The sequence below is a fragment of the Prunus persica genome, chromosome G8 (genome assembly GCF_000346465.2).
Source record: "Prunus persica cultivar Lovell chromosome G8, Prunus_persica_NCBIv2, whole genome shotgun sequence".
Taxonomy (NCBI): Eukaryota; Viridiplantae; Streptophyta; class Magnoliopsida; order Rosales; family Rosaceae; genus Prunus; species Prunus persica.
Window position 1 is genome coordinate 6,199,185 of NC_034016.1, and position 24,529 is coordinate 6,223,713.

The 24,529-nt window shown below is 37.1% G+C and overlaps 2 protein-coding genes across 2 annotated transcripts; both read left to right on the forward strand.

Annotated features, from left to right (window-relative positions):
- LOC109950801 (receptor-like protein 12) lies at positions 654-1,139 on the forward strand. The gene has a single exon (XM_020570928.1). The coding sequence runs from the start codon at positions 654-656 to the stop codon at positions 1,137-1,139; it is 486 nt and encodes a 161-aa protein (XP_020426517.1).
- LOC18766744 (receptor like protein 30) lies at positions 8,579-23,875 on the forward strand. Its single transcript, XM_020570930.1, has 3 exons — positions 8,579-10,222; positions 10,380-11,163; positions 23,325-23,875. Exons 1-3 carry the CDS (start codon positions 8,579-8,581, stop codon positions 23,873-23,875), a joined length of 2,979 nt encoding a protein of 992 aa, XP_020426519.1.

The window sequence follows — 24,529 nt, forward strand, 5'->3', positions numbered from 1 at the left end:
GTGTCTATATTGAATTTTGGAGGCCTTCAATCACTTGGTCTTTCTTCCAACAATTTCAATGCCTTTCCGTTCAATGGCCCTCAACAGCTAAAATATCTTACGAACATCGACCCTTCAAACAATTGGTTGCTGGGTTTATACAATGGTACTGATTCCTCATACTCCTCGTTTCCTCAAATTGTTTCATTGAATTTGGCTGCTAACAATTTGACAACAATCCCATATTTCTTGAGAAATCAATCCACATTATCCAGTTTGAACCTTTCAGAAAACCATATCCAGGGCAAGATACCTCATTGGATTTGGAGTTCCAATCAACTTGATTCCCTAAATATTTCTTGTAACTCCTTGGTTACTCTGGAACCTCCTTTATATAATTCTATGGTGAAAATTGTAGACCTTCATTCAAATCAACTTCAGGGACAAATCCCCACTTTCCTACCATTTGCAAGTATCTGGATTACTCGAGAAATAATTTCCACTCTATACCATCAAATATTGGTGATTTCCTCACAAACGCACTGTTCTTCTCTCTTTCGATCAATAACTTGCATGGGCTCATTCCAACATCAATATGCAATGCCCCTAATATTCGTATTCTTGATATGTCTAATAATTCTCTCAGTGGCATGATTCCTCATTGCTTGACTGCAATGCGCAATATCAGTGTACTTAACTTAGCGAGAAACAACCTCACTGGAACTATTTCTAATTTTGAAGTTTCTAAAGATAGTTCATTGGAAATTCTAGAGATCAGTAGAAATCAGTTAGGTGGCCAGGTTCCAAAATCTCTAGCTAAATGCACTAAGTTGGAGGTTTTAAACATGGGAAACAATAATATAATAGATAGCTTCCCATGCTTGTTGAAGAGCATTTCCACCATGCGTGTCCTTGTTTTGCGGTCCAACAACTTTTATGGAGGAGGCATGGAATGTCTCAACACCAATGGCACCTGGCCAGGGCTTCAAATCATAGACCTAGCTCACAATAATTTCCGTGGTGAAATACAAGGAATACTTTGGAGAACATGGCAGAAAATGATGGTTACCGAAGATGGTTTTCCATTGACATTCAAAGCCCACGAGCATAGAGATAATGAGCAGCATCTAACATACATAGGCCAAAGAAGCCACGGTTGAATGGACCAATACCTAAGGAAATGGGAGCTTTCAAATCATTATATGTCAACTTGTCTAGCAATGCTTTCACAGGCGAAATCCAATCGTCATTTGGTAACATGAGTGCACTCGAGTGCTTGGACCTGTCACAGAACAAGCTGAGCGGGCACATTCCACAAGAGTTGGAAAATCTTACTTTCATTTCGTTCTTGAATCTCTCAAATAATGAATTGGTCGGCAGGATCCGAACCAGTACTCAGTTTTCAACATTTCCCAAAGCCTCCTTTATAGGTAACAAAGGACTATGGGGTCCTCCTTTGATAGTGGATAACAAAGAAGGATTGTCACCACCACCAACAGTGAATAGAAGGCCTCCAAATTCTGGACATCATTATGAGGTTAATTGGGATCTTGTCAGTGTCGAACTTGGATTTACATTTGGCTTTGGAGTTGCCATTGGATCACTTGTGTTGTGCAAGAGATGGAGTAAGTGGTATTACAGAGCTGTGTACAGCATCCTTCTCAAGATATTCCCTCAGTTGGAGGAAAGAATTGGTATTCGTCGAAGACATGTTCACATAAATCAAAGGTGATGGAGACGTTGAATTGATTGGGAGGAACAATGCAAGTCTGGACTCCTCCTTGTGCCTAGGGTATTTTAAGATCCAAGAAATAAGAATTGTGCCTGCTTTTCTGGTTTCATATTTTAATTTAATTATGCTCTCTTTTTTTCTTTTTTTTCTTTTTTGTGGTGGTCAAGAGTCTAGTTAGTCGTGGAATATCTAATGCATATCTTTTATATTATACTAGCCTCTCTGCACGCGCTTCCGCGCATGCGAGAGGTTTTTTTTTAAAAAAATTTAAATTTATTTTAGAATTAAAAAAGATAATGGATATTTGTGTTCCATAAAAATAGGACCCATTATCTGAATTTTCTTTTAATTTTAATTTTTTTAATACGAAAAATTGTGAATTTACCATATTATCCTCATTTAATTAATAATTTCAATTCTTAATGTTTGCATTAACCAAGGGCATTTTCTGGTATTTTGAATGTTTCACCATTCTCTGCCTTTTGCTTTATATATATAGATTATATTTTATATCTGTGGAATGTAGCAAATATCATAAAAATTATGATTGTATGACTCTGTCAAGCCAGCAACAATCAAAGAGGACTTTTCCAATTCTACCATTTTTAAGTTTTTTTTAGTTGAGAAATTCTATGATTGCATTCATAATTCAGTCAAAAAAGTCATTAGCCACAAAGGGCAAATACAAACTAGCCACAAAAGGGCCATTACAATAACGGAGCAGTCTAATATCAAAATTAAGAAAATCAGGTATGTCTCCACTAACGATCAGGCAAGATCGAAGAAACTCTGGCAGAGGCATCCCAACTAAGATTGCAAACTTAGAATAATAAAAAAGTGATAAAGCTTGAAAAAATCAAGCCATAACAATACAAATAAAACTCTCACCAAGGAGAGATGAAAAGCTCTCACAAAGGAGAGATGAAAAGCTCTCACAAAAGGAGAGATGAAAACTACACAGAGAACCCAAAGAGTCTCTGCAACTTATTCCAAAGATAAAGAAATTGCAAAAAAGATGGTGGTGGAGATCCAACGCCGAAATGCAGGTGAAGATTCGACGTTGAGCCGCAGCCGCCTATAATGGTTGGATGAAAATCATAACAAAACTAAGACAAATAGGGACAACCCCTTGTCTCTGAAAATGGGGGAAGAGGTGAAAGGAGGAAGAGAGGAAGAGAAGAGGGGAGAGGGGGGAAGAACAATGGCTTCCTCCCCCCTCCAAGTGGAAAAAGCTCTAAGAGTGTTTTTTGGGAGAAAGGGGGCTAGAGTGTTTTACGTTTTCAGCCACAAAGTCGAGTTTCTACCATATTTAAGTTTAAAAGGAATTACAACGTTTGCCATACTGATAACACGAGACTAAATTGATCCATATAGGTTAAAATATAGGAATTATTTTAACATTTAAGTTTTAAATATCAATAATACTATGGCATCAACTTGTATATCATACCAACTGATGTGACTATCATATGAGATAGAGTGTCATATCATGTGACACATCATCTCTTTTAATTTTATTTAATTTTATCATCTTCTAAATCAACAAAATTCTCTCACCATTTTAATTCAACCTAACCAGCCTCCATCGCCACATTATACCCCCTATTCATTAAGAAGTTGGTTTCGACTCATAAATTCATTTCTGTTTCTTATTCTCTGTTTAGTTATTTGTGTATATTTTGGCTATCGATTAAAGAATGAGATATACAAATGAAATAAACATAAAAAATGCACAACTGAATCCGAAATTTCAGATCTGATCCCCCATGGATATATACTCAAAAGATCATTAACTATGAGAATCCAATCAAGGAATAATTAAGGTCTTTAGACCCAAATCAGGGGCACATCCACCTCCCTTCAAATCTGGAAAAATATTGTTGCTTGGTTGCATATATCCATGGAACTGAATACCACGTACTATTTGAGATTAATCCGTGGTGCCATATCATCCTCTCTATTCCATCATAGTATTTCACCAAATCAACTTGGAATTTCCAGGCCGTGGGTAACCCAGCAAAAGAGAAAAGCCATATCGGCTCCATAGATGTTTGAAGGATGATAGTGCGGCGGCGATGGTGTACATGAGATAATATTGTTGTGGCGGGGGAGGGATTGTTAAACTGCTTAATGATTTAAATGATAATATTTATAAAACGTATTAAATCAACTAAATTAAAATTGATGATGTTGCACGTGACATGGCAATGTTATATGCCATATCAGTTGGTAACCAAAAGTTAGTATATAAGTTGGTGCTCGTAGCCCCCTGAAACTTCGGTCAAATCTCACTTCGCCCCCTCAAACTTAAAATGGCCCACTTTCATATCTTGACCAAGATTTGGTGGGGTAGATAGGGCTAGGGTGGGCGGGTTAAGAGGTTAGTGCGGCTGAGGAGGGGGATGGTTGTGGGTGACATCTGAGTAGAGAATTGGAGTAAGTTAAGGATTTTTGAGTTTTATTTATTTATTATAATTATGGGTAGTGATTTGCCCCTTAAACTTGTACCTAACATTCGATTTACCCCATATCCTTTTTTTTTTTAAGAAAATTAAGCATATGAACTTTTTCCTTTCGCCAATTTCCCCCCTGCCGTTTACATCCTCAACATTTCATCCAATTTTATGTTAAATCGTTAAAGAAAAAAATTGAAAAAAAAGATGAAAAAGATAACACAAAAGAAAGACCTTATCTCCTCTGTTTTTTTTCTTCTTCCCCCTCCCCTCTAGTTTTTTCTCCCCCTCCTCCTTTACCCTATGCTTCTCCCAAGGCCAACTAGCCCCACCCCCGACGCACCTCCTCCCGCCTCCTTCTCTCTCTCTCGCCGCCCCATTCTCTTAGGCTTTAGGGTTTTGACGCTTCTCTTGCAATCTAAGGTAAATTTCGACGCCTCTCTTGCAAATTTTGAAATTGCTCAAATAGTGGATTTTTGAAGGTTTAAGTTGCAATTTCAAATTTTGAGGTTAGGTTAATGTCCTCGACGTTCTGAGCACTGTGGTGTGCTCGAAATTGCAAGATTTTGTCTTTGGACCGACTATCAGAGCCTCCCAAATTCTAGACCGTTGGATCTTGTCCAATTTTATATATGTTGTAGTTGGTGTTGTTGTGAGTCTGTAGGTTCAAACTGATAAGAGATCGTATATCCCGATATGAAGTTATTGTGTTTTGAAGTTAAGGCGAGTGATCGCTGTTTGATTGTGCGATCAAGAATGATCCGACCGTTGAATTGGGCCCAAATTGATGCATGGTGATTTTGGGACTATTTAGAGTTTGTTGGTGTGATCAGATTGGAAATCTGAGGTTGTGGGCCTGAGATAGATTTTTAGAGTGTCGGTTGGACGTGTGGGTGAGACCCAAATAGTGACTTTTTGGACAATGGGTGTCATTAGTCCTGATTTGACGTCGTACGACACAATTTTGGAGTTGTTTAGACGAGATTTGATTATTTTGGACACTGGTCTAAAGTACATTTTCTTCATTTGTAAGCGAAATCATCTGCTTTCCAACCAAGAAATCAAAAAATAAGAATACAATGTGTACGCATATTATCTGACAAAAAAAAGAAGCAATAGTATTTCAATATTAATTGTAAGTGGGGATGATAAAAGACTAAAAGTGGGTTGGTGGGCAAAGCTAAACGACATGCAAGGTTGTTACATAATATGAACTTGAATCCAAGATTACGGAGCTCTTTGGTTCGAAATTTCCTCAGCATATATCTTCATGTCCAATCCAAGATTATAGAGGATTCCTCCTCCAACCCATAAATCAACATGAATATACAAAAGCAGAGGCCAGAGAAATCATCTGCTTTCTTCCACTGGAGACCAAGTCAATGCTTTTTTTTTTTTTTTTTTTCACGAAATGGATCAAGTCAATACTCACCACAAAATCCAAGTAGGAAACCGACATATAAACCGTAGCCGAGCCCACTTGACAAATAGGGCAAGACTTCAAAGTCAACAAGTCAATACATAAAGCACCGCGATAAAATCATGGTTACAACCAAGGTCTAAAATATCGATGATATCAAAAATATTGGTAGTCCAAAAATATGAAAATTTCGATGAAAATATCGGGATATTATCGATATCGATAAAAATTGAATAAAAACCACGGAAATTGTAAGAAAAACTTGGAATTTTTTATTAAAACTTTGGAGAATGTCTATTTAGTCAATTATCTATGAGTTTATCACAAAAAATTAGAAGGAAATGCATTGCATGATGGATTTAACTAATTTAAGTTGATTATACAGCAAGCGGGCAAACACTATGAGTGTAAAAAAATGTAATAATTAATGAAAAAAGATTAAATACACCGTAATTATTCATATATAATGATTTACTATAATATTTTACACTTTATACATTGCATGGTAAGATACATGAATGACTTAGTACTACATAGAGTTTCTACGAGGTTCAAATTTTTCACTATCTTCATCATCTCTATGTGTAGAGTAAGTGTATTGTGAAGAGTAGTTATCAAATGATAAATCCCCAAAATAGTTTTGCATGTAATTATTAACATACCACCCATATAAATATAAATATTTTAGCATATTATCACAAAAACATAAGTGATATGGTGTTTAAGGTGTTGGAGGAGTAAAATGGGAGGGGTTCATATCCCCTTTGTGCTTTTTTCTCCCCTTTTTCCTTTTTTTTAAAAAATTTTTTTTTTTCCTTCACATCGATATTTTCGATATTTTAGCGATATTACACCGATATTTTGACAAAATATTGCTGAAATGTGAGCGAAATTATCGACATCGATATTTTTCAATATTATCATCGATATTGTCGATATTTATACGATATGTTCCGTCGATATCCTCGATATTTCCTCGATATTATCGATATTTCAGACTATGGTTACAACCGAGTGCAACAGATGCAACTCTATAAAATATTTTGACAAGCATTAAAATCCAAATTGTTAGCACTGGCTCTCAATCACGTGGATTTTAGTATAAATCTATATGTGTATTTATTTCCATATTTCAAAAGTATAATTAATAAAATACCACACAGAAAAAATACGAATAAAATGTTTACACATATTATCTAACAAAAAAAGTGATATAGAGTATTTCAATATTAATTATTCAAAATTTTAAAGTGTAGTATTTTTATTTAATATATGTGCAAGATATGTGTATAATAGATGAAGTTTACTTGCTTTGACCAAAAAAAAAAGAAAAAAGGATGAAGTTTACTTGTATTATTTAATAATGTGCAAATTTTCTAACTAAATTTTAAAGGATTATCCGCACCACTAAGGAGATCATTACGTTTATTTTTTGGAAAATGAAATTCTCAATTTATAGATTGTGCGTCATATGAGAATGAATATGATTACCATTAACAAGTCCTTAACTTGGTTTTTCAATTTTTTTTTCTTTTGATAGTAATTAGTTAATTGAAGGAAGTTAGAAAAAAATTTTAAAAAAAAGAAGTTGTTATGGAAGGAAGTTGAGGTTCCACCTCAAAACCAATTGGTAATGGGAGAGTAGTCTAACTCCTTATAAACCCAGATTTAATCTCTTAACTTTTCAATGTGAGACAAATACTCGCCACAGTTATATAATATAATGAGCATTATGTCAACTTAAATTCAAGATTATAGAGCTCTTTGGTTCAAACTTTCCTCAGCATCTTCGTGTTTGAGGTCGGACAAAACGTCCAATCCAATATTATGGAGAATTCCTCTTCCAACCCAGAAATCAACATGAACATATACGTGCATAAGAGATAATGGGAATCCTAGACCACTAAAAGTATCTACTTTCTTCGATTGGGCCACGAGCTATGACTATTGATCTTGGCCGAGTCAATATTCATCCAAAATTCAAGTAGTTAAGAAACCGTGTAAACTGTAGCCGGGTCCATTACACAAGATAAGGAAAGACTTTAATGTCAACAAGTCAATCCATAAAGCAACATCACATTCGCATCACAATTTCCACAATGTTCATAGTCTCTCAATCCGACATATTAGTATCCCCTTGCAAAAAAAAAAAAAAAAAATGTAGAGTTTTGCTTCTTTTGGTTGTTAAATATTTAAAAATTCGAGTTTAATTGAGTTTAACTTGGAATTAAATGCACTGAAAATTTCTGGATTAAAATCCAGTGTATTAAACCCGCTAATTTTTTTGGGAGCAACCAGACCTACAATTAATATGTTATTTTTAATTTTTCTATTTACTATGGATAACCGCTTAAATATTACACATAATAAGTTTAGTAAGAATTATTTGAGAACTTGAGATATGGTTGAGTATAATTAGTCTCGTTGAACAATAAAAACCAATCAAGCCTTCTAAATCCAATTTCTAATATACACTGACTCATTTCACAAAAACAAAAGAAGAAAAAAAACACATAATTTTAGCAAGCGGCAACGGAATGATAAAATTGACATAATCGTAAGATTGAGGTTTAAAAGTTGCTTTTTTAAGATCAAATATATATGTATAATCATGAAAGATATGATTCCTCACTATTCCATTTGTATGATTTGTATGATATATTCAATTCAAAGAAGAAAAGAAAAGAAAGACCTTTAAGCCAACCATGAATCTCGTGGAGGCCTTTTTGCAGGACATCTTTATTTTTGTTCTATACCACTTTCCGGGTTACTACTACGAGATTAGATATTGGTAGAAGACTTCAAAGTCAAACCGTCACCGACGAGAAAGATTTAATCTCATCAAAGCTACATGGTGTCCTTTTCCAATTCTATTCTACCATGCATATAATTACATATGATGATATGTATATATTAAAGACAGCACAACTTTTCTTTCTCATCAAAACTTTCCCTCATCAGCTAGTGTCTCTCAAAGTAAAAGGTTTTTCCAAAATGAAAACTTTGCTGCATTACTTGTTCCTCCTCTGCTTCAATATCCTCCTCCCTGCAGTTCACAACCAGTGTATTAAAAACCAGCAACAATCGTTGCTCTATTTGAAGAAAAGCCTTCAATTTGATCTACCTTCCCGGCTCATGTCTTGGAATTCAAGCACCGACTGTTGTTCTTGGGGTGGTGTTACTTGCACTAGCAATGGGCACGTTGTTGGTCTTGACCTTAGCCTAGAAACTATCTCCGGTCCAATTCCAGGATCCTTCACCAACTTTCCAAACCTGAGAGAGTTGGACTTGAGTTCGAACTACATCTCTTATATTCCAGGTTCCTTTGCCAACCTTTCAAACCTAAGGGTGTTGGACTTGAGTTGGAACCCCATCTCCGATCCAATTCCAGGATTCTTTGCCAATTTTTCAAAGTTGACTTCCTTGAGTCTCAGTGGTTGTCAATTGAATGGAACATTTCCCAAAGAGATCTTTCAGGTACCTACTCTACAGATTATTGACCTTTCGGGTAATTTTAAACTTGGTGGTTCCTTGCCAGAATTTCCCAAGAATAATGGATCTCTTCAGCGGTTGATTCTACGCCAGACAAACTTTTCAGGGTCACTGCCTGAATCAATTGGAAACCTCAAAATGTTGTTCAGGATAGATCTTTTCAAATGCAATTTTACTGGATCAATCCCGTCGTCACTCTTTTCTCTTCCCTTATTGTCAGAAATAAACCTTTCCTACAATCAATTCTCTGGTGAACTTACATTTTCTAATGTCTCTTCCAACTTAGTTAACCTTGATTTAAGCTTCAACAATTTGGAAGGACAAATATCAGTGTCTATATTTAATTTTCAATTCCTTGAATCACTTCAGCTTTCTTCCAACAATTTCAATACCTTTCCGTTCAATGGCCCTCAACAGCTAAAATATCTTACGAACATCGACCTTTCAAACAATAGCTTGCTGAGTTTATACAATGGTACGGATTCCTCATATTCCTCGTTTCCTCAAATTGTTTCATTGAATTTGGCTGCTAACAATTTGACAACAATCCCATATTTCTTGAGAAATCAATCCACATTATCCAGTTTGAACCTTTCAGAAAACCACATCCAGGGCAAGATACCCCATTGGATTTGGAGTTCCAATCAACTTGATTCCCTAAATCTTTCTTGTAACTCCTTGGTTACTCTGGAACCTCCTTTATATAATTCTACGGTGAAAATTGTTGACCTTCATTCAAATCAACTTCAGGGACAAATCCCCACTTTCCTACCATTTGCCAAGTATCTGGATTACTCGAGAAATAATTTCAGCTCTATACCATCAAATATTGGTGATTTCCTCACAGACACACTGTTCTTCTCTCTTTCGAGCAATAACTTGCATGGGCTCATTCCAGCATCAATATGCAATGCCCCAAATATTCAGATTCTTGATATGTCTAATAATTCTCTCAGTGGCATGATTCCCCAATGCTTGACTGCAATACGCGATATTAGTGTACTTAACTTAGCGAGAAACAACCTCATTGGAACTATTTCTAATGTTGAAGTTTCTAAAGATAGTTCATTGGAAATTCTAGAGATCGGTAGAAATCGATTTGGTGGCCAGGTTCCAAAATCTCTAGCTAAATGCACTAAGTTGAAGGTTTTAAACATGGGAAACAATAATATAATAGATAGCTTCCCATGTTTTGCGGTCCAACAACTTTTATGGAGGCATTGAATGTCTCAACACCAATGGCACCTGGCCAAGGCTTCAAATCATAGACCTAGCTCACAATAATTTCCGTGGTGAAATACAGGGAATACTTTGGAGAACATGGCATACAATGATGGTTACCGAAGAGGGTTCCCAATTGACAATCAACGGCCACGAGCTTAGAAGGATATCTATAAATCCACTGGACAGAAACAGTGATAGATTGGTGGAGGTTTCTTTGGGCTTTGAGTATGGTATAAGTATTACAGTTACCAACAAAGGTTCAGAGATGAATATGGTAAAGATTCTATGTATCTTCACCTTGATTGACTTCTCATGCAATAATTTCAGTGGTCCAATACCCAAGGAAATGGGAGAATTCAAATTACTATATGCCCTTAATTTGTCCAAAAATGCTTTCACAGGCGAAATCCCATCCTCATTTGGTAACATGAGCGCACTCGAGTGCTTGGACCTGTCACAGAACAAGTTGAGTGGGTACATTCCACCACAGTTGGGAAAGCTTACTTTCCTTTCGTTCTTGAATCTCTCAAACAATCAACTGGTCGGCAGGATCCCAACCAGTACTCAATTTTCAACATTTCCAAAAGCCTCCTTTACAGGTAACAAAGGACTATGGGGGCCTCCTTTGACGGTGGATAACAAAGCAGGATTGTCACCACCACCAACAGTGAATAGAAGGCCTCCAAATTCTGGACATCATCATGAGGTTAATTGGGATCTTATCAGTGTCGAACTTGGATTTACATTTGGCTGTGGAGTTGCCATTGGATCACTTGTGCTGTGCAAGAGATGGAGTAAGTGGTATTACAGAGCTATGTGCAGCATCCTTCTCAAGATATTCCCTCAGCTGGAGGAAAGAATTGGTATTCATCAAAGACATGTTCACATAAATCAAAGGTGGTGGAGACGTTGAATTGATTAGGAGGAACAATGCAAGTTTGATCTCCTTGTTGTGCCTAAGGTATTTTAAGATCCAAGAAATAAGAATTATGCCTGCCTTTCTGGTTTCATATTTTAATTTAATTATGCTTTTTTTTTTGTTAGTCGTGGAAATATTTAGTGTGTATCTTTAATATTTTAATTTATATTTGTGGAATGTAGCAGATATCACAAAAATTATGATTGTATGACTCTGTCAAGCCAGCAACAATCAAGGAGGGCTTTTCCAATTCTACCATATTTAAGTTTAAACGGAATTAGAACGTTTGCCATATTTACAACACGAGACTAAATTGATCGGTACCAATATAGGAATTATTTTAACATTTAAGTTTTAAATATCAATAATATTATAGACACCAACTTGTGTATCAACTTTTACATACCAACTGATGTGGCATATGACATAGACTGTCATATCATTTCTCACATCATCTCTTTTAATTTTATTTTATTTTATCATCTTAAGCCTATTGACCTACTCAAGTCATGGAATCTACTAATAATGGATCTCTTTTAATTAATCAAAAGATTGGCTTTCGGCCTTGGGGCTCTTGGGCTATGTGATTTAAATTAAACCCGATTAGTTATTTAATTATTTGAATTATTTTTAAATAATGTTTTGAGTTTGTCCTATAAATTCGCAAAGAACAGTCATATCATCATTCTTGTATAGCCGCATAGATAAACCCAAAAATTTCGCTAGAAATGAAAGCCCTAGTGCTAGGACTTTGATTTAGAAAGTTGTATCCTAGTGGAGCAAACGCCATATTTAATTTTATTATTCTTTGTGTTGTTTAAAATATATATTAGTAATTAAAGTAATTAAAAAAGGCTAACATATTACTTAATTACATATATTAAATTAAAGTAGTAGGCGAAAAAACAAAAGATAAGAAACTAATTATATATTTTTTAATATTTTATTTTTAAAAAAAAATTTCCCAGATTAAATTTTCATTTTAAACAGTATAGCCGCACGGCTATACTATTCATATATATATAAAAAAAAAGGGACGCGCCCATGGCCTAGGTGCCACGTGTCAAATGAGTAAAGCCGGCTGGCTATACTATTTTTCAAAAAAAAGTTGGATAATGAGTAAAGCCATAGCCGGGCGGCTATACTATACATGTATGCATACAGACCCGCCCAGCGCTTATGCACCACGTGTCAAACGACTAGCAGTGGTTTTTTTTTCTTTCTTTACGTACAGCCGCACGGCTATACTATTTTTAAAAGCAAATAAGGGGACTGAATATAGCCGGGCGGCTATACTCTTTTTTTTTAGTATATATCATTTTTATTCAATAATATGTGAGAATTATGTGTTTAATGGTTAATATATATATATATATATATATATTAATTAATCAAATAGTTAGCCTTGGGCCTTAGGGCTCTTGGGCTCTGTGATTTAAATTCAACCAAAATCGGGGGCATATCCACCCTCCCTTCAAATCTGGAAAAATATTGTTGCTTGGTTGCATATCCATGGAACTGAATACTACGTGCTATTTGAGATTAATCCGTGGTGCCATATCATCCTCTCCATTCCATCATAGTATTTCCCCAAATCAACTTGGAATTTCTAGGCCGTGGTTAAACCAGCAAAAGAGAAAAGCCATATCGGCTCCGTAGATGTTTGAAGGATGATAGTGTGGCCGCGATGGTGTTGAGGTAATATTGTTGTGGCGGGGGAGGGATTGTTAAACTGCTTAATGATTTAAATGAAAATAGTTTTAAAAAAAATACTAAATTAACTAAATTAAAATTGATGATGTAGCACGTGCCATGACAATCCATGTTATATGCCATATCAATTGGTAACCAAAAGTTGGTATATAAGTTGGTGCCCGTAGCACTACTATTTAAATATATGATTTCTGAAAAGGGTGTTGTGTATACTTTTTAATTTCTTATTCAAAACAAATTGAGGCAAATCATGCATATCGTATCAAGTTCTGAAAATAGTAATTTGAAACACACTAAGGCGTTTTGTCAAACACATTGTGCTCGAAAGACATAAAGCGAGACCCAACAATGTGAACCCAGGCAGGGGCAAACCAGTGTGGTCATGGCCCTTCCCCCTCCCTATTTTTATATTCAAAATAGAGGTAATTACATTTTTGGTCATTGGAGTTATGATCGAATCTTTGATTTGCACAAAATCATCTGCTTTCCAACCAAGAAATCAAAAAAATAAGAATATGTTATAAAATAACCTGGAATATATGCGGATATTGAGCTGCACGTAGAATAGATAAGACACAGCTTTTAACGAGGTTCAGCTATGCCTACGTCCTCGGAGAGCAGCAGCAGTAACCTTTCACTATAAAAATAATATGGTTACAACTTTAGTGTTTACAACATATGTGGCTCACTGAATTTTCTCTCTAGGAGAATTTCTCTCTGCTTTCTCTTCTCTCTTTTCTTTCTTTCTCTTCCTTTCTCTTTTTCTTCTTTTTTCTTCTTTCCGTTTCTCTTCTTATTTATAGGCTGAAATAATCACTATTCATCACTATTCATCACTGTTCACCCGTGACAGACAAACTCTATCAAAGCCGCCAAATGAACAGTAATGAACAGTAATGAATAGTGTGTGGGCTCCATATCAAGACTTTTTACAACACTCCCTCTTGGAGACCACATGTCCCTAGATTGGTTGCCTCATTAAAACCTTGCTTGGAAAAACCCAGTGGGAAAATCTAAGCGAAGGAAAAAGAGTACAACGTGCATATGTCCTATGTTAGAGGACTCTTGAATGCTCCCCCTGATTTTGCATGTTCCAACTTGATTGCTTGCAGAGTTGTCGTAATCCGATGCCATGTACTAACTTTTGGAATGTATATTTCGGCAATGATTTAGTGAAGAGATCTGCCAGGTTATCACTTGAGCGGATTTGTCTGACTTTGATTTCTTGACTCTTCTGGAGCTCATGTGTATAGAAAAACTTTGGTGATATGTGTTTGGTCCTGTCACCCTTGATATATCCTCCTGTGATCTGAGCAATACAAGCTGCATTGTCCTCATTCAGAATTGTTGGAGTGTCTGTTGTTGAGGGTACGACACATGTGCTTCGGATGTGATGGATTACCGATCTTAACCAAACGCATTCACGACTGGCTTCATGGAGGGCAAGTATTTCTGAGTGATTGGAAGATGTGGCCACTAATGTTTGTTTTGTTGAGCGCCATGAGATCGCAGTTCCTCCACATGTAAATACATACCCAGTCTGTGATCGTCCTTGATGTGGATCAGAGAGATATCCTGCATCAGCATAACCAATAATACTCTGGGCGTTGGTCGATTTACTGGAATAGAATAACCCCCTGTCTGTTGTCCCACGAAGGTATCGTAGAACATGTTTGATGCCGGTCCAGTGTCGCCTTGTTGGAGCAGAACTGTACCTTGCTAACAGATTTACTGAGAATGATATGTCTGGTCTGGTACATTGTGCTAGGTACAATAAAGCTCCTATTGCACTAAGATATGGTACTTCTGGACCAAGGACCATTTCATCATTCCCTTTTGGACGATATGGGTCTTTCTTAGTGTCAAGCGATCGAACGACTATTAGAGTGCTAAGTGGATGGGCTTTATCCATGCCAAACCGTTTCAATACTTTCTCAGTATAAGTTGATTGATGCACCAAAATTCCATTAGCACTGTGCTCAATCTGCAAGCCAAGACAATATTTTGTCTTTCCAAGATCCTTCATCTCAAACTCACGTTTGAGATAATCAACAGTCTTTTGAAGCTCTGCAGAAGTTCCAATTAGATTCATGTCGTCGACATATACTGCCACTATCGCAAATCCAGACTTTGATTTCTTAATAAACACACATGGGCAAACAGGATCATTTGTGTATCCTTCCTTCAGTAAATACTTACTGAGACGATTGTACCACATTCGTCCAGATTGTTTTAGCCCATATAATGATCTTCTCAATTTAACCGAGAACATGCCCCGTGGTTTGTTTCTGGCAGCTTCAGGCAACCTGAATCCTTCTGGAACTTTCATGTATATATCTGTATCCAATTCTCCATACAAATATGCGGTAATGACATCCATGAGTCTCATTTCAAGTTTTTCTGAAACCGCCAAACTTATTAGGTAACGGAATGTAATTGTGTCCATTACTGGAGAGTACGTTTCCACATAATCAATTCCAGGCCTTTGTGAAAAACCTTGCGCAACGAGTCGCGCTTTATACCTTGAGATCTCATTTTTCTCATTGCGCTTTCTTGTAAATACCCACTTGTAACCTACAGGGTTCACATTGGGTGGAGTTGGACTAATATGTCCAAAAACACTTCTCTTTTCCAAAGAATTTAATTCTGCCTGGATTGCATCCTTCCACTTGGGCCAATCTTGCCTCTGTGTACATTCATTAATAGAGCGCGGTTCAATATCATCATCTTTTATGATTTCAGCAGCCACTGAGAATGCAAATATATCATCGATGATCATCTCATTTCTACTCCACAATTCATTAGTGGACGTATAATTTATGGAGATTTCTTGACTTTCAGGTACAGTTGCCACTCCAGGGGCACTTGTTTCACCAATGACGTTTTCCTTGTCAAGAAGTACCTGTCCCTCTTTGGGGGCATTTGAATTATGAATTGTGGGCTCTCTATTTATTTCATTTGGATTCATTTTGTCCATCAACTTCCTCTTTCGAGGAACTGAATCCTTTGAACCTAGTGGTCTGCCACGTTTTAGGTGTGCAGCAGATGAACCATTTGCTGGCACATTGCTTTGTCCATTATGGACATCAATCCGTGCGGGTGCATTTGCAGCTGGGATATGAGATTTTGTCACCTTTGCTGCATCATTAAATGCATCTGGCATCTGATTTGCAATACTTTGGAGGTGAACGATCCTTCTCACTTCGTTTTCGCGTTGAGCAGTATGAGGATCGAGATGAGACAATGTGGATACATTCCAGGATAATTCATGTCGTTTTTCAGGAATGAGTTTGCCTTGTTCTTTAGACACAGATTTTTCTCCACCTAAAGGTGGGAAGATTGTCTCATTAAAATCACAATCCGCAAATCGTGCGGTAAAAATATCACCCGTCAGGGGTTCCAAGTATCTGATGATAGATGGTGAATCAACACCAACATAAATTCCCAATCTGCGTTGAGGGCCCATCTTAGTACGTTGCGATGGTGCAATAGGCACATATACCGCACACCCAAAAATTCTTAAATGTGAAATGTTTGGTTGATTTCCCAATACGAGTTGTATTGGAGAACCTTGATTATTGGCGACTGGCCTCAATCGCACAAGCGATGCTGCATGTAAAATGGCATATCCCCAAGCAGAAACTGGCAACTTTGTTTTCATTAGCAAAGTGCGTGCTATCAATTGAAGGCGTTTAATTAAAGCTTCTGCCAAGCCATTTTGAGTATGCACATGGGGAACAGGATGTTCAATATCAATGCCTAATGACATGCAGTAGTCATCAAAAGTCTGAGATGTAAATTCACCAGCATTATCGAGTCTGATTGACTTAATGGGATAATCTGGGAATTGGGCTCGTAATTTAATTATCTGAGCCAAAAGCCTAGCAAATGCCATATTCCGAGTAGATAAAAGACAAACATGTGACCATCGGGTAGATGCGTCCACCAAGACCATAAAGTACCGAAATGGTCCACATGGGGGATGAATGGGTCCACAAATGTCCCCTTGAATTCTCTGCAAACATGATGGAGACTCAACATCAACCTTTGGTTGTGATGGTCTGATCACCAACTTCCCTTGTGAACAAGCTTGGCAAAAGATGTCGCTTGATAACATAATGTGTTTAGTCAACAAGGGATGTCCTTTAGAGTTGGTGATGATCCTGCGCATCATGGTGGATCCAGGATGACCCAATCTGTCATGCCAAAGCTTAAAAGCATTTGAGTCAGTAGACTCTTTGGTCCATGACACTATGTGCCTCAATTGTCCGTATGGTTGTGTAATACAACCCTGATGAGAGCTCACAAAGCTTTTCCAGTATACGCTTTTGGGTATCACTGGAGGTAATACAAAGATATTCCATGTTTTCCTCTTTCTTTGTTTCAACATGGTAGCCATTCAAACGTATATCTTTGAAACTCAACAGATTCCTTCTGGAGTTAGATGAATACAAAGCATCTGGAATGGACAATATTGTTCCATTCGGTAACATAATTTGGGCTATTCCTGAACCTTCGATCAGATCTGCAGGACCTGATATGGTTGTTACCTTTGCTTTTGTAAGCATTAATTTTGAGAAATACTTCCGATCTTGAAAGATCGTATGAGTAGTTGCGCTGTCTGCGAGACAAATATCTCTGCCATAGCCTTTGTTTTGAGGGCATCCATAATTTACATCCATGCCACCAAATAAGTAAAATGAGCTGGAATATATAAAGAAGACAACATTTCCACTTTTATTTAAACAACACTTCAGCTAATACAAATAGTACATTAAGGAATTTAATCTAATTCGGATTTAATAAAGAAGACAACATTACCACTTTTATTGGATTGAAATTTAAACAACACTTCAGCTAATACAAATAGTACATTAAGGAATTTAATCTAATTCGGACTCATAACCTTCATTCCCTTTTTCAGTAACAAAATCAGAAACATCTAGATGCATCTTGTTTAGCTTACGTGATATTTCTGATGAGCCATCTGTGGCTGGCGGAGCATGATCAATGTAATTTATCTCCACTTTCCTGTTCTTAAGTGAAGCTTGATAGAGATCCGCCAAATGCCTGGGCGTACGACATGCGCGCATCCAATGTCCCCTTGCACCACATCTGTGACAAGGGCTTTCAACATTTCTAGGCACATGGCTCATCTGTGCCTTTCCCTTATTACGGGATGCATTTTTGCCATTCATGGATGGACCGCTCCTTGGACCTATGCCCTCTGAACGAGCACCATGATTTTTTCTACTTCCTTGCCAGTGACCACGCTTGCCCCCTCGCCCACGTCTGTGGATACTGCCACGAGATGAAGTGGCATTCACTTCCTGAGATGCAGCATTTATTTCAGGAAGTGGTGCTGAGCCCGATGGGCGAGATTGGTGATTCTTTAATAAGAGCTCATTATTCTGCTCAGCTAACAAGAGGCAAGATACAAGTTCCGAGTACTTCTTGAAACTGCTATGTTTGTATTGCTGTTGAAGGAGGACATTTGAAGCATGAAAAGTGCTCAGAGTTTTTTCGAGCATATCCTCCTCAGATATATTTTCCCCACATAGCCTCATTAATGAGGTAATTCTGTGCATAGCAGAGTTATACTCGGACACTGACTTGAAATCTTGAAATCTCAAGTGGGTCCATTCGTATCTAGCTCTTGGGAGAGTCATCGTCTTCTGGTGATCGTATCTTTCACCTATAGCTTTCCACAGAACCAACGGTTCATCAACCACCACATATTCGCTCTTCAGCGCTTCATGGATGTGGCGGCGAAGAAAAATCATGGCCTTCGCATTCTCTTCAGGCGAAGCATCATTCTCATCTACAATTGTTTGTCCGAGGCCATTGGCTCGTAGATGAATTTTGGCATCCAGGACCCATGATAAATAGTTGTCCCCGGAAAGGTCCAAGGCAGCAAACTCTAGTTTTGCCAAATTTGCCATCCAAAACTTTAGGCTCGAGATCTGGAATATTAAGCCACTTATTAATAGGAATTTCAGGTCCTCATTATTCAGGTATATTAATTGAATATTAAGCCACTTATTAATCGGAATTTCAGGTCCTCATTATTCAGGTATATTAATTGAATATTAAGCCACTTATTAATATGAATTTCAGGTCCTCATTATTCAGGTATATTAATTGAAGATAAAAGTAAAGTGTTATGAATTTGCTGGTATGGACATAAACCCGCACCATACTTTAAATAAAATTAAATGTGGGGTTAAAACCACCACCGAATAAAATAAGAAAAGTTAGTATTAGTAACGGTCTCCCACTGATAATATGTTTAGTATTACCAAGGGTCCATTTTTGTTAATGGTTAGTAAATGTGCGGTAAAGTAAATGTGCGGTAAAGTAAATGTGCTTGTATGGGCACTAATTCTGCTCCATTCATTTAAATAAAAGTAAAGGCGTGGACGATAAACCCGCAGCACCCTTTAAATAAATATTGCCGTATGGGTAATAAGCCTACACCATACCATAAATAAAATTAAATGTGGGGTTAAAACCACCACCGAATAAAAAAAAAAAATTAGTATTAGTAACGGTCTCCCACTGATAATATGTTTAGTATTACCAAGGGTCCATTTTTGTTAATGGTTAGTAAAAGAGAAGCAGATAGATATAGTATATTATATAGTGTTGAGTTGGAAAAATTTCATAAATAAAAGGAGAGACTATCGTGCTGATAACGTGTTATAAAATAACCTGGAATATATGCGGATATTGAGCTGCACGTAGAATAGATAAGACACAGCTTTTAACGAGGTTCGGCTATGCCTACGTCCTCGGAGAGCAGCAGCAGTAACCTTTCACTATAAAAATAATATGGTTACAACTTTAGTGTTTACAACATATGTGGCTCACTGAATTTTCTCTCTAGGAGAATTTCTCTCTGCTTTCTCTTCTCTCTTTTCTTTCTTTCTCTTCCTTTCTCTTTTTCTTCTTTTTTCTTCTTTCCGTTTCTCTTCTTATTTATAGGCTGAAATAATCACTATTCATCACTATTCATCACTGTTCACCCGTGACAGACAAACTCTATCAAAGCCGCCAAATGAACAGTAATGAACAGTAATGAACAGTAATGAATAGTTGTGTGGGCTCCATATCAAGACTTTTTACAACAGAATACAATATGTACACATATTATCAGACAACAAAAGAAGAAATAGTATTTCAATATTAATTGTAAGTAGGGATGATAAAAGACTGAAAGTAGGTTGGTGGGTAAAGCTAAACTTGAATTCAAGATTATGGAGCTCTTTGTTCGGAATTTCCTCAGCATATATCTTCACGTCCAATCCATGATTATAGAGGATTCCTCCAACCCATAAATCAACATGAATACACAAGAGCAGAGGCCACATAAATCATCTGCTTTCTTCCACTGGAGAGACCGAGTCAATACTTTTTTTTTTTCTTTCACGTGATGGACCAAGTCAATACACACCACAAAATCTAAGTAGGAAACCGACATATAAACTGTAGCCAAGCCCACTTGACAGATAGGGCAAGACTTCAAAGTCAAAAGTCAATAAATGAAGCACCGCAATAAAATCATGGTTACAACCGAGTGTGCAACAGATGCAACTCTATAATAAGTATATGTTTTGTTTTTTGACAGCTTTATCTCTTTGTTTCTTTTTGACCAAGTTCAATAGCCTAGATCTTTTTACCAACACACTTTAGACTCCAAGTGTCATTTTACCTAGGTGATTAAGCTCTATTTTAGCATGAGGTGTTGGCAATTTGATAATAGTTATCCTAATCTTGGAGCCCAGGTTCCCACGTGGTCATCATGATAAGTCCATAAATATACTCATTTATGTACTCTTTTTACTTTAGTTTTGTAAGAGAATTAGATTTAAAAAGGGCTTATTACTTTATTTTTTTGATTTTCAGCTTTTCTGCGCTCTTAGAAGGGTTTTGAGGGAAAATCAACTTTTCGGAGGAATTTTAGAGCAAGACCAATTGGAGATGAAAGCTAACATCTTGAAGTTCAATCTATAATTTTTCTAGAATTTTCTACCAAGCCAATTGGTACAGTATTACAAGTAAAATTAGCCCACGTGCAGACAGGACAGTTTCGTACATGTTACGTGAATGTGAAGAAACGGAAGCCTTTCCGAATTTTTCAAGTTATGTGCTATATATGGTTGGAAAGATAAGACATTTATCTTTCTAAAATATATTTTTAATGATTTTTCTACAATGTCGAAGATCCCCAAATCGTGTGAAAATTGGGCTAAGCTGTATTTTTCAGTGGAGTTAGGAATTGTGATTTTTACTTTCCTATTTGGATTCCTTGTTTACCAAGACTTCTTGGACGACTTTTCAGTCAATTTTAGGGTTTAGAACTCTGATATAAGTGATATAAAAGACTACCCAAGGCTCATAGAAAAGGATTCACGTTCAAAAGAGATCAACGGCGCAAGAGGAGAAAGCGGCGAACGAGTTCTTTCTTTTCCTTCCTTCTTTTAATTTTCAGTTCTTATGTATTTATTTTTGAGTTCATCCAAGACCATGAGTAACTAATTTCTTGTTAGTTAGGGCTTAATCTTGAAGCCCTAAACATGATTTCAATTTTATAAACAAGTTTAATGGATTTTTAGTTTCTACAAGCGTGATGATTTCCGTTTCTCTATGTTATGTGAATTCTGATATTTTGTTTCTTGGGAAATATGCTGATATAATCAGTTTTCACAAGTGGTGTTCTGAAATGATCAGGTTACAAATTGTGTTCTGATATAATCACTTGTGAACGTGAAATGACCAAACTGCCCTCCATATAAAATCACATGTATTGGGGAGTTATTGGCCTTTGATTGCCGACCTAACGCTTCTGGCTTCTCTTCCTTTCTCAGCTCTCTGTCACAGTTCTCTTCCTCTCTCGGCGGTTTTTGTGTCCATCGACCACCACCACTCTATTTCTCCCGCTGTCACGGTTCTCTTCCTCTCTCGGCGGTTTCTGTGTCCATCGACCACTTCCACTCTATTTCTCCCGCTGTCACGAAAACCTAAGCAGCACTCTGTCGTTCTCTCTCTGCAGGCAATGTTAGGGTTTGGTGAGGGGGTTCTTGACGGTGTCTCAGTTCCCTCTAGTTTCGAGTCTTGAATCGACGTCGGTCTCTTCTCCTCTGCTCATTCAAGGCCTAAAAAAACCCTAAATTTTGGTTTCGGTTATGACTTTGTTCACAAACGTCCTTCTCCTTCTCAATCCTGTGACAGACAAAAGTCGCGATTTGCTGTAGGTGTTGCTGGGAGTTCGAATTGGGTTCTGTGCAGAGAAGGAGTGATTCTAAGGTGGGTTTTGTATTTGTTATTGACTAGTTTGTGTTTTTGTATGGTTATCATTTGAGAAGGAAAATTTCACTAACCTGTGACTGAATTTGTGAAGTTTAGTAATTAGAGAGATTGCAATAATAATGTAATTTAACTGTGAATTAGATCATGCTGGGATCAAACTTGTATTGGTGTATTGAGTTTGCTCTATGGACGATGAAGTGCCTCAAATTGCTATTTGTCATCTAGGATTGGTTCGTTTGTGATGCTTGTTTTGACTTCCATTTTATGAGTCATATTTAGTGTGGGAAAATATTCTGGTGGCAATGGCTATTCCATTATAACACACCATTACCTCAGTAGGCCCTGAATTAGCTGTTGAGTAATAATGCAGAAGTAAAATTGTTGGTATCATTGGTGTTTCAGCACGTAGTAGCATATTTTGCACCCTTCCAGTGTTAATGGTTAATTATGTGATTTTGAAATACTAAAGTTAGTTGGCGTGGAAATTTTCTCTTCCCTGTGGTATAAAACATGCTAAATTGTGTTGTTATTCCTTGCTTGCAGCTTGTGATATATGTCTGAAAATGGTATTTTATGGGGCTTCAGTATCTGTTTAGAAATTGCATGTTCATCCATCTAGGTTTAGCAGTTGCAGTTGCAGTAACATTTTGACGTGTCTAGTTTGCACACAGAGTCCATAACTGTGAATACTGATGTTCCATGTGTGGTACTGTATTGCATATGACTAGACATGTATATAACTATGGTCATGAGTAGATTGTAGTAGGCATTGATGCATTTGGAGTAATTATTGTAGCCATTTCGCCCAAACCCTGTATGAAGTGGATCCGTGGTTGATGAAATTGTTTTCAGACTTGGGTGGTATTTGGTTTTTGGATGGAATGGGATGTACATTTGGTAGAAGGGAATGTAGATAAGAGGAGAGTGTGGAGAGAGTTGGAGAGTAGAAAAGAGGCTTACAAACATTTATGGTTTTGTCATATGTATATACATATATCAAAATGGGTTGAAAGTATTAGTTTGAGTAATGTACGTATGAAATATGGGTAACCAATGATCCATATGTATGATGTTGTTGTGCAGGGAACTTGAGAATGGCTTGTAAAGCAAAGCTTATGATTCCTGAGGATGAGAAGTACGAAGGAAAGCCATTTGCCCTTTCACACACAAGGACCGCCATTACAACAATAAAGGCGAAGTTCAATACGAAGCAGTTACAGAGGTTCGAGGGAAGTTGTTTTGGTCATCTATTACTGATAGAGGACCTCAAGTGGAATTCACAAATTGTCCACGGCCTGTTGATGAGGAAGGCTGATCCTAAGACAGTTACACAGGTGAATGGGATAAAATTCATTGTGGGTAACAAGTTGATACAATTCACAGCCCAACAATTTTGCCTCATCACGGGGCTAAGGTTCGGAAAGCTCCCTTTCATTCCGAAGGCGACAAATGAAAATTGCTCGTTGAAGCGAAAATACTTCAGTAGCAATAAACCTGCCACCCTTTCGGACCTACACACCGTCTTCATCGAGTGCACAGATGATGAGGATGCGTTAAGCTTGGAATGGTCTATTTTGCCATTTTTATTCTATTGGGTAGTGAAAAGCATGTGCTTATTGACATGCGCTATTTGAAGTTGGCTGAAGACCTAGAGGAGTTTGACAAGTATCCATGGGGCGCAGTGTCATATGCAATGACAAATGCTTCACTGTTGAGGGTAGTTTGTGCTGAATACCAAAGAGTGAAAGTGCCCCAAAAAAGAAAAATGCCCAAACAAAGTGGAAAGAGAGTACATCATAAGGGGGTTTGGCTTCGCTCTTCAGGTGAACACATATCCAGCAATTAACTATTTTATGTAAATACATTTACAGATATTAATGTTTCATTGTTGTGAATAGATTTGGGCTTTGAAGTGTTCCCAGCATTGGAAGCATTGCATTTCACGGTCTATGAAGACAATAGTCACATCCCTCGAATATTACATTGGAGGAGCAACACGGTGGCCCGTTTTCGGGAGGTTATGAGTCAGGTTTTTGAAAACTTTGAGGTTAGATTTGTTTGTATTAGTCATGTTATGATTAGAAAAAAGTACAAAGTTCACTGATTTTTTTTTTATGTGTTTCAATTGGAGGTTGATGTGCAACTTCTCCGGCCAACAGATATTGAGAAGCAACAACCTTACTGGAGTTGGGGTGATGATGACAACGAAGAAGAAATTGTTGAATTATTTGGGGATGAGGCCGAAGAAAAAACCGGCAATTCTAGTGAAGAAAAAGCCGCGGATGTTG